The 18,213-nt window shown below is 40.1% G+C and overlaps 1 protein-coding gene across 4 annotated transcripts in view; it reads left to right on the forward strand.

Moving 5' to 3' along the window:
- Nucleotides 1–17,693, forward strand: part of cd2ap (CD2-associated protein) — a 112,287-nt gene extending 94,594 nt beyond the window's left edge. For 3 of the 4 annotated variants that reach the window (XM_086265433.1, XM_086265435.1, XM_086265436.1), the window contains 5 exons: nucleotides 7,754–7,869; nucleotides 8,552–8,644; nucleotides 10,926–11,104; nucleotides 11,574–11,637; nucleotides 13,944–17,693. In XM_086265433.1, the coding sequence (XP_086121559.1) occupies nucleotides 7,754–7,869; nucleotides 8,552–8,644; nucleotides 10,926–11,104; nucleotides 11,574–11,637; nucleotides 13,944–13,985 (494 nt within the window). In that variant the 3' untranslated portion in view covers nucleotides 13,986–17,693. The remainder of the gene's footprint in view (nucleotides 1–7,753; nucleotides 7,870–8,551; nucleotides 8,645–10,925; nucleotides 11,105–11,573; nucleotides 11,638–13,943) is intronic. The other variant, XM_086265434.1, reaches the window with a different exon arrangement.
- Nucleotides 17,694–18,213: the final 520 nt, after the last annotated feature.

Raw genomic sequence — 18,213 nt, forward strand, 5'->3', positions numbered from 1 at the left:
TGGTTTTCAACTAAAAAGCTATAAAACTGGGACACCAGTCTTTTACCAAAACAGTTTTTTGTAACATGAGTTTCTAGGATGGAGAGTGGGGGTTGGTGCACTGAATTGTTTAAGTGTGCCAGAATAAAACTTCTAAGTTGCAGATACTTAAAGTGTTTCTGCGGTAAATCAAACTTTGCCCATAATTCACTGAATGACATTAGAGAATATTCCTCATATACGTCCTGTAGTTTCGCAATGCCCTTGTTCAGCCAAGCTTTAAAGCCCATGTCATTCTTAGCCGGGGCAAAGAGTTCATTACCCCAAATTGGGGAGAAACAGGACAACCCAGGAGAGTCATTCAACATTTTTTGTACTTCATGCCAAACAACAACAGTGTTTTTTACAAAGGGATTAGTAGTAATTTTCTTTAAAGTTTTAAAGGGTGCTGAGTATAAATAGTTATTTAACGACAGACCCTTTGAGGACATTCTTTCAGTTGCTAACCAGGGAAGGGAAATATCGTTTGAAAACCAAAACATAGTGGTCCTCAGCTGAGCAGCCCAATAGTACCATTTTAAATTTGGAAACTGTAGTCCTCCCCTATCATATATGGTAAATACAAGAGGGAGAGTCTGAGTCTTGGCTTCCTATTGTTCCAGATGAAATTAGAAAGAAGCTTTCTGATCTTGGAAAAAAAAGAAGGAGGAGGGGCCAGCGGAATTGACTGAAAGATATATAGGAATTTAGGTAATATAGTCATCTTTACTATGTTTATTCTTCCCAGTAAAGAAAGAGGCAATGATATTAATCTAGTGATCTCATCCGACAACCCTACCACCAGGGGCTCATAATTGGCTGAACTAAGATTGCTTATCGTTGGTGTTACTCTGATGCCTAAATATTTAAATCCCTCTGCGGCATTCACAAATGGGTGGGATACAACTGGTTTCAACCTCTCGTTCATATTTAAAAACATAATGGATGATTTTTCTTCGTTCACTTTGAACCCAGAGAAACTGCTAAATTGATCGAATAGCTTCAGGAGAGATGGTATTGATTCTGCAAGGTGTGATAGAAACACAACAGTATCGTCAGCGTACATTGCAATTTTGTGTAGCATCTCCCCGATTTTAATACCATGGATCGAGGGATGTGATCTAATTGCTATCGCTAAAGGTTCCATGGCTAGTACAAAAAGCACAGGTGAAATCGGAGACCCTTGCCTGGTGCCTCGAGATAGCTCAAAAGGACTAGAGATGAGATTATTGGTAGATACCATTGCAACCGAATCAGCAAGTAAAATTTCAATCCATCGGCGGAAGTGATCACCAAATCCAAAACGCTTAAGCACCTCAATTAGATAGGGCCATTCAACTCGATCGAACGCCTTCTCCGCGTCGAGTGATAGTATTGCAGTATCAGGTAACTCTTCACATTCGTGGATTATATTGAGAACTCTCCTCACATTGTGGAACCCCTGGCGATTTTGAACGAAACCATTTTGATCTCCGTGTATAATGACTGGAAGAGCCCTCTCCAGCCTCATAGCCAAAGCCTTAGCTATGATTTTGGAGTCAGAATTTAACAGCGATATGGGTCTGTAAGAACCGCTTTCGGCTGGCGCTTTGCTCGGTTTTAGAATGAGAGTGATCAGGGCACTACGAAATGTAGCAGGGAGGCGACCTGTTTCATAGGATTCCAAATAAACATCTAATAATGGGGGAATTAATTTTGCTTTAAATAGCTTGTAAATATCTATCGGAAGCCCATCAGGACCCGAAGCCTTACCACCTCTCATGTTCGTAATTGCATCAGAAACGTCATTGAAATTTATTTCTCTCTCCAATTCATTTTTCACATCCTCAGAAATACAGGGAAAGATCAATCTATCCAAGAAAGCATTTTGGCTTACCAGGTCCAGTGGGCTGTCAGATTTATATAGGGTTTTATAATACGAGACAAAGGTGTTATTAATTTCTGTGGGATCTGTGGATAATTCCCCTTGATCGTTCCTAATTATATTAATGGCTCTGTCAGATTCAAGTTTCTTTATCTGCCAAGCTAGTAGTCTACCCGGCTTTTCACCCTGATCATAAAACGTCTGTTTCAATCTTATTAAACCATCTTCAGCTTTAAGCATAGACAGCTCCTCGTATTTAGCTTTAAGGGTCAATAACTCCTGTTTTTTCTGTGTTGAATCATCTATGTTAACTTCTCTCTCTAATTCTCTAATTTTATTGTCTAATTCGTTCATTGTCTGTTTGAATTTGTTAAATTTAGAACTGGTGAAACTTATCATTTGTCCACTAATATATGCCTTAAAAGCTTCCCACCTAACGGCTGCTGTTGTTTGAATTGTATTAATTGAGAAGTAGAGATCAATGTGTTCTCCTACAAATTTCATAAAGTCAGAATCATGTATCCATTTAGGGTGCAAGCGCCACTTGTTTGAGCGGCTATTCACTTGTTCTACCTCATAAAATAGTGATGTTGGGGCATGATCTGACAACACAATGCTGTCATATATACACTTAGTTATATTGGGTAGCAAAGATGAGGAAATTAAAAAATAATCTATTCGGGAGTGGGATTTAAATACTGCTGAATAGCATGAGAATTCCCTTTTATTGGGGTTTTGAATTCTCCATGGATCAGAGGTTCAGATCTTTCAAATATTGTTGTATTTTTTTTCTTGTTTGAGAGTGTGAAGTGTCTATCCCTGATGAGCGGTCAAGCTTCGGGTCCAGAGTACAATTTAAGTCACCTGCCAATATTATCCTACCAGGAAGGGTAGCTATCAATAGTAATAAATTCTCAAAAAATAAAGGGTTATCATCATTAGGGCCATAAACATTAACTAAATTGAAATTCTCTTTCAAGAGAGTTCCTTGAACCACCAAAAATCTGCCAGCTTTATCATAAATAGTGTTATTTACTTGGAAAGGCACTGAATTATGAATTAACACCATAACCCCTCTCGCGTGCGAAGGGCAACAGGATGCTAGCACTTTGCCTGGCCATCTCCTACGTACTTTCACCAGATCCTCTCTGAGTAAATGGGTCTCTTGGATAAACGCTATTGATGACTCAAGTTGTTTAAGCCTGGTAATAACCTGTTTTAGTTTAACCACTTTTACCATTCCTCTCACATTCCAAGAAGTAAATTTAAAAGTCTTATATGAAGTCATCTATTCTTATTAATACAACAGATTGTGCAACATAGTATCTTCATTTGGTTGTTGGTAAACCTTTCAGTATCTCTAACTGTTGTGCTGGGAGTAAACCAGTAAAAAGCAACACGTTGTGAAAAATACAAAAACACAAAGAAATAACACAAAATCTGCCATAAATGAACCCCCTTAGCTGTCAACCTGAACCGGACAGCCCCTCGCCCTACCCCGCCCTCCCCCTGACCTTGGGGTGCAGTTAAGTGCACACGCTGATCCAATGTAAACAAGGGAGCAGCTAGACCAAACCGAGCTGACATGGTCAAACAAAACCAAACCACCTGGACAATTGCGTCTCCTGACGAAAATGTATAACCTACATGAACAAGTATGTATACAATGATCATTACAAACTTTCTTGTAGCATAACTCTCATCCCGGAGAGCCGACTGTATGTCGAACAACCAGTACTCCAAGACACAAATGAAAGCCCAATCAACGAGTGGGCGTGGCTAGTTATCTATAAGGGATAAATAAAATGCCCAATACAACTGAGGAGAACGAAGGAACGGTAAACCAAAGTAAATACAAAAAAGAAAAATACTCTCCCCAAAAAATTCAACAGTAAGGATGAGCGATATTGACCATTAAATCCAACAATTTCAAACTACAGTTGTTATGGGCAGATAGTGAAGGATTCGGCAGTCCCCATCAGATATTCTGCTAGTCCTCTGTATTCTGCAAACCTCGGATGAACTTTTCCGCATCTGCTGGGGTCTCAAAGACATGCGTATGTCCACCAGATGACACTCGTAGCTTCGCCGGGTAAATTAATCCGTAACGTACGTTCATCGCCCTGAGCTGCTGTTTCACCCGGTCGAAGCCCCTCCTCCGTCGGTGGAGATCTGTAGAAAGATCCGGGAAGAACATGACCTCTTGACCTCCGCAGATAACTTTCCCTTTGGCCATAGCCGCCCATATCACCCGAACCTTGTCTTGGAAGTTTAAAAACTTCATGATGAGGACTCTCGGTGAGGGTGGTCGGTTGGGTTGCGTCCGGCCGGGCAACCGGTGAGCTCTTTCGATGAGAGGTTGTCTCGGGAATGTTGCTGGTCCCAGCGCTTCGGGGAGCCACTTCTCTAGGAAAGCCACCGCGTCATGTCCTTCTATTTTCTCCGGCACATTAACTAGTTGTAGTTTGGAACGACGAGAGCGATTTTCGAGGTCCTCGAGTTTGTTCGTGAGGAGAGCCACTTGTTTAACTAGCGCATCTATCTTGCCTTTCTCTGAGTTAATGGCGTCCTCCACGCTGCTAATGCGCATCTCTGCCCCATCCATGCGCACCGAAAAGTCCTGCACATCTCTTTTAACATCTTGGATCGCTGACAGGACCACATCAAGTTTTGTGGAAAAGTCATTTCTGATTCCGTCGAGTATTTGAATAACATCCATGTTATGGGCCATTCCAGTACTCACGTCCAGGAGACTCCCAGGGCTAGCATCACCTGCAGAGTTAGCTTGACTGCTAGCGTCAGAGATGTCGTCTTCCTCACTCAGAGAAGAGTGTGCCTTAGATTTATTTTGTGCTTTCTTAGCCGGCATAATGTCGCGGATACACGATAATAACTCGTTACAAGCAATAGTTATCACTGTTGACGCAGTTAAAGGACAGTTTTCAGGAACTTACTAAAATATCGCCAGGAGCTCACAAAAATACGTGTGCCTAGTTCAGCGCCATAACCACGCCCCTCTGAACACAGATTTTAAATTTTTGGTCAGAAAATCACGACTAATTCGTGAAGAGCACCAAAAAAGTGTCACCAAAATACCAACACCATTTATTAAACCAAAGAAAAATAATAATTTAATTTCAGTTCATTTCTGATTTGTTAGTATAGTGCAAAATTGTAACTATAGATGATAATTTTCTCATGTATGGCATGTGTACCTAATTAGCTTAAGCTTGTTAGTCTGTATAAGACTTGAATGCTAGGAGGCCAGTCATAAAGGTTTTCTGTTTTGCTTGCTTTTTCCAGGCTATATATTACCTTTATGAGCTATTTGCCAATATATTGGCCAACCCATAAAAATGTAAAAAAAGAAAAAAGATGAGACTGAAGAAACGCCCTTCAGTCACATTCTCTGTGTTGATATTCCATAGTGAATCCGCCAGAGGACGCCTTGCAACAATCAGCTGATCTTAGCAATGTTGGGGAGAGCTTAAACAAGTAATCCACGACTTGCTGTGAGAACAAAATAAGCTTATTTTTAGACTGGGTTGTCCTAGCGTTTTAGTAAGAACTCATAAATACCTGTATATTTCTTGTGTCACATGGGTTAGACATTCACTTGGCAAGGAAAAGGTTGCTGATTCACTTTCAGCCAGAGGCGCAAACGTTCTGTGGAGTAGTAGCAGGAAGGACATCCAGCGTAAAACTGCTAGATCAAACATGCACAGCTACCCACTGTGGTGACCCCCTTGTAGCAAAGCAGCAGCTGAAAGTAGCTTTGATCTAATCAGAGGCTTTTAATCTAAAAACAATTCTTCAGGTCGTTTAGTGACTGCAGCTAAGCAGATCTGGAAACAAAAAAAAAAAGAACACAACACAAACAATGATCTTACAAGCAGTTTTATCAGTAAAAGCCTGATATCCATTTTTAACTGCACGTGTATGTTAACTTGACATGAGGTTGTTTACATACAACACAATGAACTACAGGCCAGGAAGAATGGAGTTATTGCTGCATTTAAAGTGAACGGTGAAAAACAGTGAGTACTGTGTAACAGCACTTTGCACCTACTCAGCGGTAAACTGCTGGCTTGAGTTGCAGCTGAGATTGAACTTTCATGTTTCATGGGTGTGCGTGACAGACTGGCTTCTGGAGACTTGTCGACTTTTAGCACCTCAGCTGTAGCAAACAGTACCCCTGAGTGAAAGCCATTCAGGTCTGCTCTATTAAATCTATTTCAGGAGTCCTTTCTCTGAGACCTTTCAGCTTCCCTCACGGTTCCTCTGTTTTAAGGTCAATATTGTGTCAAGCACCCCACGTGTTTCTCCAGGGGCCAGACAGGAGGATCAAACAGGAGTTACTTCATCATCCAAAAATATGAAAGCTGCCCCTTGTGTCAGTAGATTTAAGTGTTTAAAGAAGAAATTTTTTACTGTTTTTATTAGTGCTGTCAAAATTAATGCGTTAACGCACATTAATTTGCTATCACGGTCAACGCAATTACAATTTTTAACGCAATTAACACATCTGGAGTGTAGACTGACTCTAAATCCCTGAAATGCTTCTGTCAACGCATTTCGGGCTGTTTGTCCAAGTAGAGTTACTTTCTCACATGCGCAAATGGACAGTTGATCTGGTAGTGATGGGTAGCTGAACCAATCAACTCAGTTTGGAAGATGATAAACACACATTGGCCCTCTGATGGGAAATTTGAGTATTCCAAAAATAACAAGACAGAACAGTCGACCGACAAAGTATTATGCACATTGTGCAAGAAGGAATTTTCTTTTCACCGAAGCACTTCCAGCTTAAAATGTCACATTGACGCAAAGCATGCGTTAGTCGGGGATTCTGCTAGGACTTTGGCTAACGCGTCACCGAGCTTGCGACAAACCATTCACGGAACATCAGGGACTCAGTGAGTCTACCTCGGAATTATTGACTGACGTAATTGCCAAGTGGACTGCAACAAACTGCAGACCTATTAATATCGTTGAGAACGCGCTTTACATAGCTTTGGTTCCTCGTTTCAAGGACTTGAAGTGCCTCCCCAAGAGTAACAGAGAGAGGGTGGATAAACGTTTACAGAGTTTTTTGTTAACATGAATGTTCAAGATGTTCAGTAAACATGTTAATTGCGTATATTTTCCCTTTTTTCTCGAGTCTGTTTGCTAAAGCAAAATGAATTGTGGTATAGAATAAAAATAAATTATATTTAATCGTGATTAATCAAAATTAATCCACAGTAACCCTGTGATGAATCTGATTAAACATTTTAATTGTTTGACAGCTCTTATATATATTATATAAAAGTGTATACTTACCTATTAGTATATAGGTTTTTTAAAAAGTTGTACGTCACATCAGAAAACCTTTAAAAGATTGAAGAAAACTATTCAAATTATCTGAATATAAGCATACATTATTTGTGTTTATTCTGAATTTACTTCATTATATTGCATAAATGTCAGTTACAAGCTTAAATATAAAGTCCAGGCTATTGATCAAGTATTACGATTAATCGCGATTAATTCCAGAAAATTGTGAGATTAATTAAAATTAAATTTTTTAATCTATTGACAGCACTAGTTTTTATATATTCTTTTTATATTTTAGTTGTTTGTTTACCCTTGTGCCTGTGTTTGGCTGATTTCCTGCTTCTGTGTGTGTATTAATGTTGTTAATGAGGCAGAAAATAAACCAAAAGCCAAACTGTTTGTGAGCAGTTACAGTGCATTCAAAGTGAATCAAAGGAAATTATTGAAAGTGTCAGTTCGCTTGTGGATGTTGGGTTTAATCATAGCTGAAATGTTTTGCTAAAAAATAATTCTATTATTTCTCTCGCCTCTTTCTCTCTCATCTGGCTTCAACAGATCTGATGAGTTTTGATGACTTGTCGTCTACCTCGGAGAAGCTCTCTCACCTCACGACCAACCGACCAAAGATGACTGGAAGGAGGCTGCCCACGCAGTTTGGCGGAGGACAATTGGTGAGGATGTGCTCTAGCGCTAACAATCCCCCGCTCCCTTTAAGTTGACACTGACCTTTTTTCTTTTGATTGTTATTATGAGGAGCTGTCTCTCTTACTCTCATCATTCTTACCATCTCATGTTAAAAGTTAGGCTGACGTCTGGTAATATAGTTTCTGCAAGTTGGTCTCTATATTTGTTCCTACGTATTATTTATGTGACAGAAGAAATCTCTTCTTTTCTCTGACAACTTTAGTATACAAGCCTTCACCTGATAGTTAAAGAGATTTCATGAAAACAAAGACAAATGGCTTTAGAACAGCAGTCCTTGTTTTTGCTCAAAGCTGGTGCCTTACAAAGCAAACTGCTGTAGATAGCAGGTGTTTGGCTTTTCCCACATTTGGACCACATTCTTGAATGCAACCAAATACTGTTATCATTAAATTGCCATCAAGGTCTTTATATCAGTTTATTTTGATTTCGGGTGTACATTTGTATCATAGGTTTGGCGTCTTTTCTTTTAAAAATCTAACTTCTTTATACCTGCAGACTCCTTGCAAATCCTACCATGACACTAGAGCTAATAGTGTAGCTGTTAACTGTCATTGACAGATGCAATCGTTTCAGGACTCTGCAGCTTTTCCTGTTTTCCCTGTTTTCCCTGTCACGAGCAGCACATTTTATCCCAACATGATTCCACAGTTTCCATTACAGCCCAACAAGGAAGTGAGTGTGGAGAAAACCTTTAAGATTGATGAAGAAGATGCCAAACCAAAGCTAACAGAAACCAGAAAGGTAATTTAATTTCATGTCTGTTTAGAGGAAACCTTTAGTTTAGTTACAGGTGCCCGCTTAGTGACATAACTGCCTCATGAAATGAAGCAAATAATGAATGGTCTTAGCAGATCTTTGGGTATAAACCTGTGGAAGTGATGGCAGCTGTTGCCAGCGGCGTTGCTGATGGTAGCACAGCAGTGATGGTTTGTGTTGTGTGAATCTGGTAGGAACTAAACAGTATAGCACACTGCCTGCTTATGTTGAAATCAAGTCAGCATGGTACTCCAGTCCACATTGAGGCTTCTAATGTGACATTGTGGACATTGGTCAAAAGTTGTCCGCCATATTGGATGCGATGCAACTGCTGGTTGTTAGGGAAGCAAGTCGTCGCCATCTCATTGGCAGTAGTTTGAGGTTGCTGAGTAAATCAGTTGCAGAGAAGATGCTGCACCAAAAATGAAATGAAAAGGGATTGTCTTTTTCTTTCTTTAGCTGTTTCATTTTTTAAGGCAGACTGTCTCCGTTCTTGGTTTGTGTCACACTTTTCAGTTTCCCTATACCTCAGAGAGCAGGTGGATAATGTTTATGGACAAATCAAAGACGTCTAATCAAACCACAGCTGCAACAAGATTCTAGGGTCCAAAGCAATCATAAGGAGCTTTCTATATATTTTTCCCTAGGAACTGGTGGTGACCACTCTGTAGGCTTTGGTGACTAGCCTTTTATTCACTATGTTGTCACCATGAATGTCACACATCCAAACTGGCAGATAAGCCAACATCACATGGTTAATGCTGACATGCAAAACCATAACACGGCTCTTTCAGCCCGGTACAAAAAGGTGTTTTTCGATGCATCCTATAAACCTTCATACCAAATGGACCTCTCAGTCATGTTTGTGGTATTTGGTTTCTTAGTTCATAGATGCTGCTTCACAATCAAGGTTGCAAACATTAGTTGATAACTTGGAACTCCACTCTGGTCTTGCTCCATTACTGATGCCAGTGTTGAATTAATAATCTGCACCTCTCACTGTGAGTAAGAGAATTGAATGTGTCAGGAATCCTCACAGCTTTGTGTACTTTGTTAGTGTTAGTGAAGTGATAAATGAAAACAGGCCCAGAATAAATACAGTAAAATAAATTTAATGTTTTTCACTTTTCCTGTTTGCACACAGATGTGCAGCTGGCAGTAAAGAGCTGAAGTGAATGATATTCAGTCACAGTGTATTACTATGTGTTATTATTGCTTCTAGCTTCTCAAATAAGGTCTCTGACCGAGCATGAGAGTGAAAGCAATCAAGTGCACAATCAAAAGGAAGTGGAACATCATTGTTGTTGGCCCTTTTCAGTCATGTTGGCTCACTTTGACCACAGTTTGCAGTTAGATAAAAAACTTTGGGGGGAAAAAAACGAGTTGAAGCTGTTTGTGATTGGACCGTGGATCGGCTTGTCGTCACCAATACCCAGTCCAGCTTTTGTGGCTCAGTATCTGACCAATACCCAATGCAAGCCTCACATCAGCACATCTGGAGTACATAGCTACATACAGATTCTTTTAAGTGTAACAGTAAAAACAATGTCTTGATTGTATGGTCAGAATAAACCACCATAGTGGAAGTTGTCACACCCGTGTCAAACAAGCTGTTGCTCAGCCCCTGCTACTCCTATTTCTCACCATCACACATTTACAGTTCACATACTCCGATTATTTCCTGACACATTACCTACAGTCTGTTTGTTCATCTTGAGACTTCCATCTGTTTGGTTCCTTTCAAGTCCTCTGGTTTCAGATTTGTCTAATTAAAAGCTAAAGTTATCCCCAAGTTGGCTTTTTAGGGAAAGTTTGGCATGTCACACAATCCTTTTAGCATTACATCACTTTTTCTGAAAACGCTCACTGAATACAAGTAGCTACAAAAAACAGCACTTTGTTATTTTGCTTTAAGTCAGTGTTGTTTACCTACATGAAGACACGAAGTGCGATGGGGTGATAAAGACTGAATATCCCCCTTCACTGGAAAACACATTGTGTAAATCAGCCCCGTGTTTTTCTTCCTACACTGTAGCATTGGATTTAAATTCCTCATCTGCTCTGCTGTCACAGTGGATTTAATTTGAGAGCCTCACCATTAAATTTGCATCACAGATACTTTTCCCTGAGGGTGCAGGTATTATAATGACAAGATAAAAACATCCAATTAAATTTAGTTTTAGATTGGAGGTCAAAACAGACACACAAAAAAGAATTATTGCAGAAAATTCTTGTCTTACATTTTTCTCCTCTCATGTCTTAATAGCCTTCCACAAACACCTTATTGTCACCGTCATTCCACAAGCCTGACTTCGGAGACTTCGGAGCCTCTCTGGGCAGCAAGGCGAAGGTAGAGCATGAGGAGTCGAGCTCCCAGCTGGAGGAGCTGAGGAGCCAGATGAAGGAGCTGCAGCTCACGGTGGAACTGCTCAAGTCCCAGCAAATGTAAGGACACATGAGCCTGATAAGGTTTGAGGGCAGGACAGGAATGGAAAGCTAAAATTGTTCTTCAAGGTTCTGACCTTATAAAATAATAAAACATTATTATAAATAAAACATACATAAATATATGATTTACATCAAATTATTACGCCACTGCCAAACCCAATACCACTGAAATGGTAATGCGTACTCCTGTATCTCTGAATTAGCAATAGCTACCGTTTCTGTCGAGCTGATTTATCGCCTCAAGCATTTTCCAACCATCATTCTCTTTAAAACCATCCTGGCTTTTTATAATAAGTATTATAATATGTGTCTTTTGGATTCTGACGACATTAACTCAAAGTTCATTTGAGGCACTGAAACTGGTTCTGAGGTGTGTTTAAAGGAAGAAAGTGTTTAGATATTTATGATATTCGCTGCTAAGGTAGCCACATGCTAAGGTTGCACATCTCTGTTCGTTTATTTCCAGGAAAGAGATCACTGAGCTTCGAGGAGAGCTGGATGACGAAAGGCAAAAGCGTGTGTCCCTGCAGGTAGTATAGCTCGCAACTGAAACACAGGCTGAGCTGTCCACATTCATTAGACCCATTAGTTTAGACAAATATTGATGCTTTTTGTGCACACGTGAACAGCATCCAGCTCTGTACACTAGTGACTTTCTACTGACTCAGTAATAGAAGTTCTATGTGATCACAGCTGGGACCGTCTAAATGTAACTTATTACATCCACTAAATAATGAGTGAACACATGAATGCATGCAATAATTAGTCATTGTTCATTAATGTCAAGACCTGCTGACAGCAAAACACCAAAGCACTCCAGTCCGTCCGTCTTCATTAAACTCTTCTCATCTGCTGACATCAGTACCAATTGAATATTTTTGCTCAAAGCACATACTGCCTCAGGGTTGAAAGTGCAAAAACAGCATTGTTTCATTTCGCAGTCTATGCGTTGGCATGTGTTGAGTGTCCTTAGTTTATTACCAGCAGCAGATTATTTCCTCTTCCTTCCTGGTCAACACTCACACGTTAATGAAAATCAAAACAATAATAAAAAAATAAAAAAAAACTGGCTGCATTTACGAGTTTTAAAGATTTCATCCCCACAGCATCATGCACACATGAAGCCTTCGGTTTTTTCCCTTTACACATGTAAAGAAATGTAACTGTTTAATAACACATTAAGCCCTTAAGGGACACACTGCACCAGCTATACACATAACGGTTACTGTCTGTCCTGAGTTGTCCCATCAGCTCATAAAAGCATGAGTGTTGTGCAATGTGTTTGCTAACTCTAAGCTCAGATTATTCAGAGTTGTGTTTATGATTCTTCTCAGCTCCAGTTTGAGCTTCAGATAATGAAAGTAAAGGAGTTTGGGATGGATCAGCATTATTTGGGCCTTTTTTTTTCCTGTGCTAATGACAAAAAGCACCTACAATGGACAATGTTTATCGTTAAAACAGGGCGGTTATTCAGCGAACATGTTTAAGTTGCATCGTAGGAACTGTGGGATCCAGGGTTTTGGAGGTGAAAAGAGAACTGTAGTATAACATCTGTGGTGTTTAATCCCACATATTGTGGAATTAAACACCACAGGAATTCTGGGTTTTTCCCCGATCCTGTCAGGAATTCTGCCTTAAACAGACAGGCTCTCTGAGCATGATGTCTGTGAGAGAGACATTAGTAGAGAGGGTTTTTCTGTTAGCTGGTTTCGTTATAAATTTCAGGCTGATGTTTCACCAGGTGAGCAGCTACCTGATGGATCCTTTTTTTTCTTTCTTAAAAATCAAGTTCTGTGCAGAACGTCAAGAATGAATATTTAAATCATTCACTTAAAATTAAAGAAAGAAAACTGATGACCGAGGATACGCCTCTAGGCTAACTACACTCCCTGACTGTTGAGAACACATTCAGCGTCCATGTGCTGCTCATGTTAAACTGAGAGATTGAAGGTTGGTCCACTCTGCCCGGCCGACCTTTCTGTCTTCAACAGGGCACCAATATAAATTGGATCACAGGAGGAGGGGTCCCCCGCAGAGAGCCCCACGCAGGGTCAGACTCGCATACAGAGAAACATAACTGCAGATTAGTTTAAGCCCCCCTGCAGTTAACTTCAGCTTCCACCTCAGCTTCCTCATCCTCGTCAAAGACGTTGGCCGTGCCGCTCAGGTTTTCCTCCGGCTTGTGCTTTCATTGTCATTCAATTCTCCTAATCCCCACCAGTGGAAAAGCCCCACAGCAGGATGCCACTGTACCTCACAGAGGGATAATGACAATAACTGACTCACAAGCTCAATCTACTCTGGCAAATCGAATATGGCTGCAGCGCCTTTTCAGTGTGATATGGGGCAAAACATTATGACCAATCACTTAATTTGAAGTTATTTTGAATACCTGCACTCTGCGTGACCTCTGGAGGTCTCTGGCATTGGCTCATTCGCGGCATGTCATGTCCTGCAGAGCATGAGCCATAAAATGGGAGAAATCATTGTGAAAGTTACAAATCTGCTCTAACAGTAAGGAGTGTTCCTGGTAAACGGCTGTGGAATTGAACCAATTTGAAATCAGATGACCCTGCATATAAATCTGTGTTTTATAATTTACACTTTCTTTTGAGGATTTTTTTTTTTTTTACTGCCTCTTTCTCCAACAGTACAAACATTGTGCTACATTTGTAGCCTTGATAACATGTTTTTGGCCTCGTTGGAGAGGTGTGCACAGTGTTGTTCCGTTGTTCCTCTCTCTGCATAGCCAAACAGCTACTTCATTGGACACAGTGTAGCTCCATGCATCCCCACCCTACACACCAACTGTAAGAAGTTTATTTTTTCTTCACAGATGGAGATCGAGAAGCTAAAGCGAACCATCCACTCGACGTGAAACTCCTTGATCTAATCAACGGCAGTCCTCGGGGTCAGCTGCTGGCCTGCCCGTCGATCAACAGGAGAGCAGGAGGGCAGCGATGTATGGATGGTCAAATGGAGGGAGAGAGGGTGGAGAAATCCACCCACCTCAAGCACAATCCTTGTTCAGTGATCTACAAAAACAAACAAACTCACTCTCCATATTTGTAAGATTTACATTTTGCACATAAGATTTTTTTCAAGCTAGGTGTAAGTTACAGATGTATATGTTCCTCTCTCTCTCTTTTCTTTCTTTTTTTTTTTTTTTAAACTTTTGCCAATACAAAAAGAAAAAAAACCCGAGGCCTTACTTCAAACTACTGCGCTGGACTCACAACTCTGCTGCTCTGGCTCTTTTCCAATCACTCTGGCGTTCCTTGAACTCCTCAGGGATGCTCCCAGTACTACTGACTTTGTGTAAAGCAGAGGGTGCTCGTTTTCCTTGCCTAATTTCTTTTTGATTTTTATAATGCACAAAAATTTATTTTAAACAGATTTGATTATTTGAGTTTTCATCTTCAGATTAAAATGCGTTTTTCTTTCTTGCACGGCGCCTGTCAGCACAGCACCACCACATGGCTGCAGCGTGTCAGAGCAAGCTCTCGCGTTTCTTTTTTGTTGTCTTTTGATGTTTTCTAGCATTCCTACCCAGAATAACACTACTGTGCCTGTTTCAGAAAAAAACAAACAAAAAAACAATCTATTAAATGTTTGTAATGGGATCTGGAATATTTGCAGCATGATATTGTATATCTATATTTTTAAATCTACTGACACGCTTAGTCAAATATTATATAGAGGGCCTCTTCTATGCTGGCTCTTCTATTTTTGTGAGAAAAACACAAAAAACTTAGCCAGAGTCATAAAATGCAAGAAAGGCACGAGGAAGGAGGGACTACATTCTTCTGAAAAGGCAGCCTCATTACGATCATCTCTGCTACTCGCTTGTCTATTCATAGCTCTCTCCCATCCCTGTCATTTCTACCTCCACCTTCCTTACTCTCATCCATCTTTGTTTCCTGCTAAATCGTCTGGTGTCTTTTTGCTCAGCCGACTACCCCCTCCCTCTTATGTTTAATCTACAACTCCACATTCCAGACACATGGGTTAAACTAACTGGAAGAACATGATGAAGCGGCGAAATTCACTCACGTCCTTTTTTTTTTCTTCCTCCTTTTAATCGTCTGATGATAAAACACTGCTGAAGAATGAGATTATCCTGGTGGAAACTGGTGCGATATGGGTCAACTAGTGTGTTTTTAGCCATGTTAGCATGGATGATGGGTATAAGTGTCATGCAGCTTGATCCGTAATGTTTCAGCAGACTTAAAGTTACATGCATACATACATCCACCAGATTTGCACTACCATGATTTGAACTAGTAGTTGGTTTGTCATGTTTGTCAGTGTATAGTTACAGCACACTGCGCTGCCACACCCTAGGCTAAATTTTGTGTTTCCACATTTCCACTTCAAATGCCTGCACAACTTGCCACAGCCATGTTTATCATGCACCAATTAGCCATAACATTAAAACCATTTTCCCAATATTGTGTCACTTCTGCCTGTGCCACCAAAGTGACACAGAAGAGCTCAGGAGGAGCTCCAGGAAAGACCTGTGGCATCTGGGAGTTGGCGGTGTTCAACGGGTTTCAGATTGGAGAAGTACTTTGAGCACCTCTCATGTGTTTGGTCTATTACAGTAATGATGCCAGAAATCCAACATTTCTTCATAACATGATGGTCAGTGTCGTTCACTTCACCCAGTAGTGGTTTCAATGCAGTGGCTGATTGCTGTATGAGGCATCAAATGAATCAGTCAATTAACTGACTGATGATTAAATTAAGCTTTATAAAGTGAGCAGGGCTGACCACTAGGAGTCTACAATCTGAAAAATTACACATTAGGGGTTTTAAGATGGAGTTAAATAAAGATTAGAAGTTACTGCTTTTTACTGGACATTGAGCAAACAACTGTCGTTAAATCTCAGGCAGTTTCTATAGCTGGAAGTACTGCTACAGTTAAGAAAGGTAACTGGATTTTTCTCACTTGTCATGATGTTTAGGGGTACAGAAATGTAGAGCATGGTATCACTAACGCAGAAGGCCAAACTCAGTCAGTTCTAACTGGAAGCTGAATATATTTGTTCATAGGAGTATATTTCTGCCATAATTTGGGTCCACTTGTTCCTGCAGGGATCATTATAACAAAACATTTTTGTGGAGTTGGGAGGTGCACCATCCATAGTTTCCATGATTCACTGTATGTTTGAGTACACAAATCATCTGAAACCTTTGCACACAGTGTGAAATGGAAATTAAAAACAAAATGTAGAAGAGCGCAAAAACAGCATCAAATGTTGAAACTGAGAACCTTTTTTAAAAGCACTTTATGTCCATGAGTACTTCTTGTAGTTTTGCCTCTGTACACTATCACAGTGGATTTTAAATCAAACAATGATTTTTTTTTAACAAGAGTTTTGGATTATTTGGAATTTCTATGAAGTAAAATTTACATATACAGCTACTAGCCATGCCAGCTCCCATAAACTGTGCACTGATCAAAGAAGAAGAGGTAATGCAACCTAGTAACAAACATGGCCCTTTCTCAGCTTATTTATAATTCATTGCTGGTATCAAATTTAAAAGGAGCTTGTAATTTAAAAAAACAAAACAAAAAACAGATTTCTCAGTTTTAACATTTCATGTATTATATTGTTTCAACAGTTTGCAGCTGATTGCAAATTGGCTGGGATAAATATTGGCACCTTCAAAGATGGATGCAGTGGTTCTCAGCTGGAAAAGGTGGAGGATGTCCAGCTCCAGTTTGGGAATGAATGTGCCTCTGTAATGTATTCATGAATGGAGATTAATAAGTTAGTTGGGATGAGGAGCTCAATCATTTGAGAGGGTGCACTGCTCCAAGTAGAAAGGAGGCAGTTGAGGTGTTTTGAGCAGTCGGGCTGATGTCTGTCTTCATACTGCTTACGCTCTAGCTCCATTCTGTAGCCCTGACTCTCACAATGTTCAACAGCTTAACTGAGAAACTGAGAGCAGCACAGTACCAAGTGCATCCACCTCTGGCTTCACTGCAAGTTACAGGGATGTTTAAATTCTGACACTCGTAAGTTTTGTTTCCAGGTTAGATGTTCCACATTGTGCTACCACAAGGACAAAAACCTGTTACTGTTGTTTGTATCTTTGTCTTAATGTTGTTGTACATATCTCACAAATGTCTTAAAAAAAAAACCCATCTCTTTGTACTTTGAAGTCTTTGCCGGGCCTGATTCTGTGTGCAAATGCTCGACTGGAACTGTCCATGATTGTGTTGGAGAAGAATCTAAGCCCCACAGTGGCCACTTTGATGCTTTGTGATCTGACCTGAGTGGTCATGCACTCACACAATACATGGATTTCTGGCTTTGAACAAGTGTGGCTCTTAATGCAGTGTGGCCAGGCAATAGGCTAATGTGGGAAACAAGAGAGGGGACGTTTTAGGTGATGGCTATTTACGGAACATCTGTAATATGACTTTTGCATATTTTACATTCCAGATTTTGACACCAAGAAAATAAGAAATGTGTGCACATTTATAACATATTTTCAAGTGATTTTGTTTACAAGAGCTGTATCCTTGCATGAGCTGAGATTCTTTGCAAAAATGAATAAACATCATCTTTATTTACTGTCACAGATGCTTCCTTTTTCTTTTTTGTCTCTGCTTTTGAAATTGTATTTCACTTAAAGGTTTGCATGGACCCACAACAATCCTGAGACCTTTTCATGCTTGAGTTCTTTAAAACATTCAGGGAAATATTGAGTGGAAAATATTGACCGCTGACTGAGAGAGAGTCAGTGAGTTTTCTGAGGAAATGCAGCTCCCAGTGAACTTATCCTCAGCTGACAGATTCTGTCTATAATAGTACGTCTGCTCGTGAGTATGTGCGTTTAAATATGCAAGTGTGAACCTGGTGGGTTTAAATAATAGGATATTGTAGACACAAGTGTGGAGTTTTAGAGACGCAGGATAAAAATTTACATTTCTAATGTTGCCTCAAGACATAGACATGAACTTGTGCCGGAGTTCAGAGTCTATGTTAGTTTACGGCTGCTGTCCTTTTGCTGTTGCGAAAATCTAGAAATCCAGGTGCACACAAACTGACTGTCTTTAATTTATTAAGGCCAGCTTGATTCAGAAAAGTACC

Source organism: Aulonocara sp. 'chitande type north' Nkhata Bay, linkage group LG15 (assembly GCF_057382095.1).
Source record: "Aulonocara sp. 'chitande type north' Nkhata Bay isolate Kocher_YH1m ecotype deep benthic linkage group LG15, A_spYH_male_GT1.1, whole genome shotgun sequence".
Taxonomy (NCBI): Eukaryota; Metazoa; Chordata; class Actinopteri; order Cichliformes; family Cichlidae; genus Aulonocara; species Aulonocara sp. 'chitande type north' Nkhata Bay.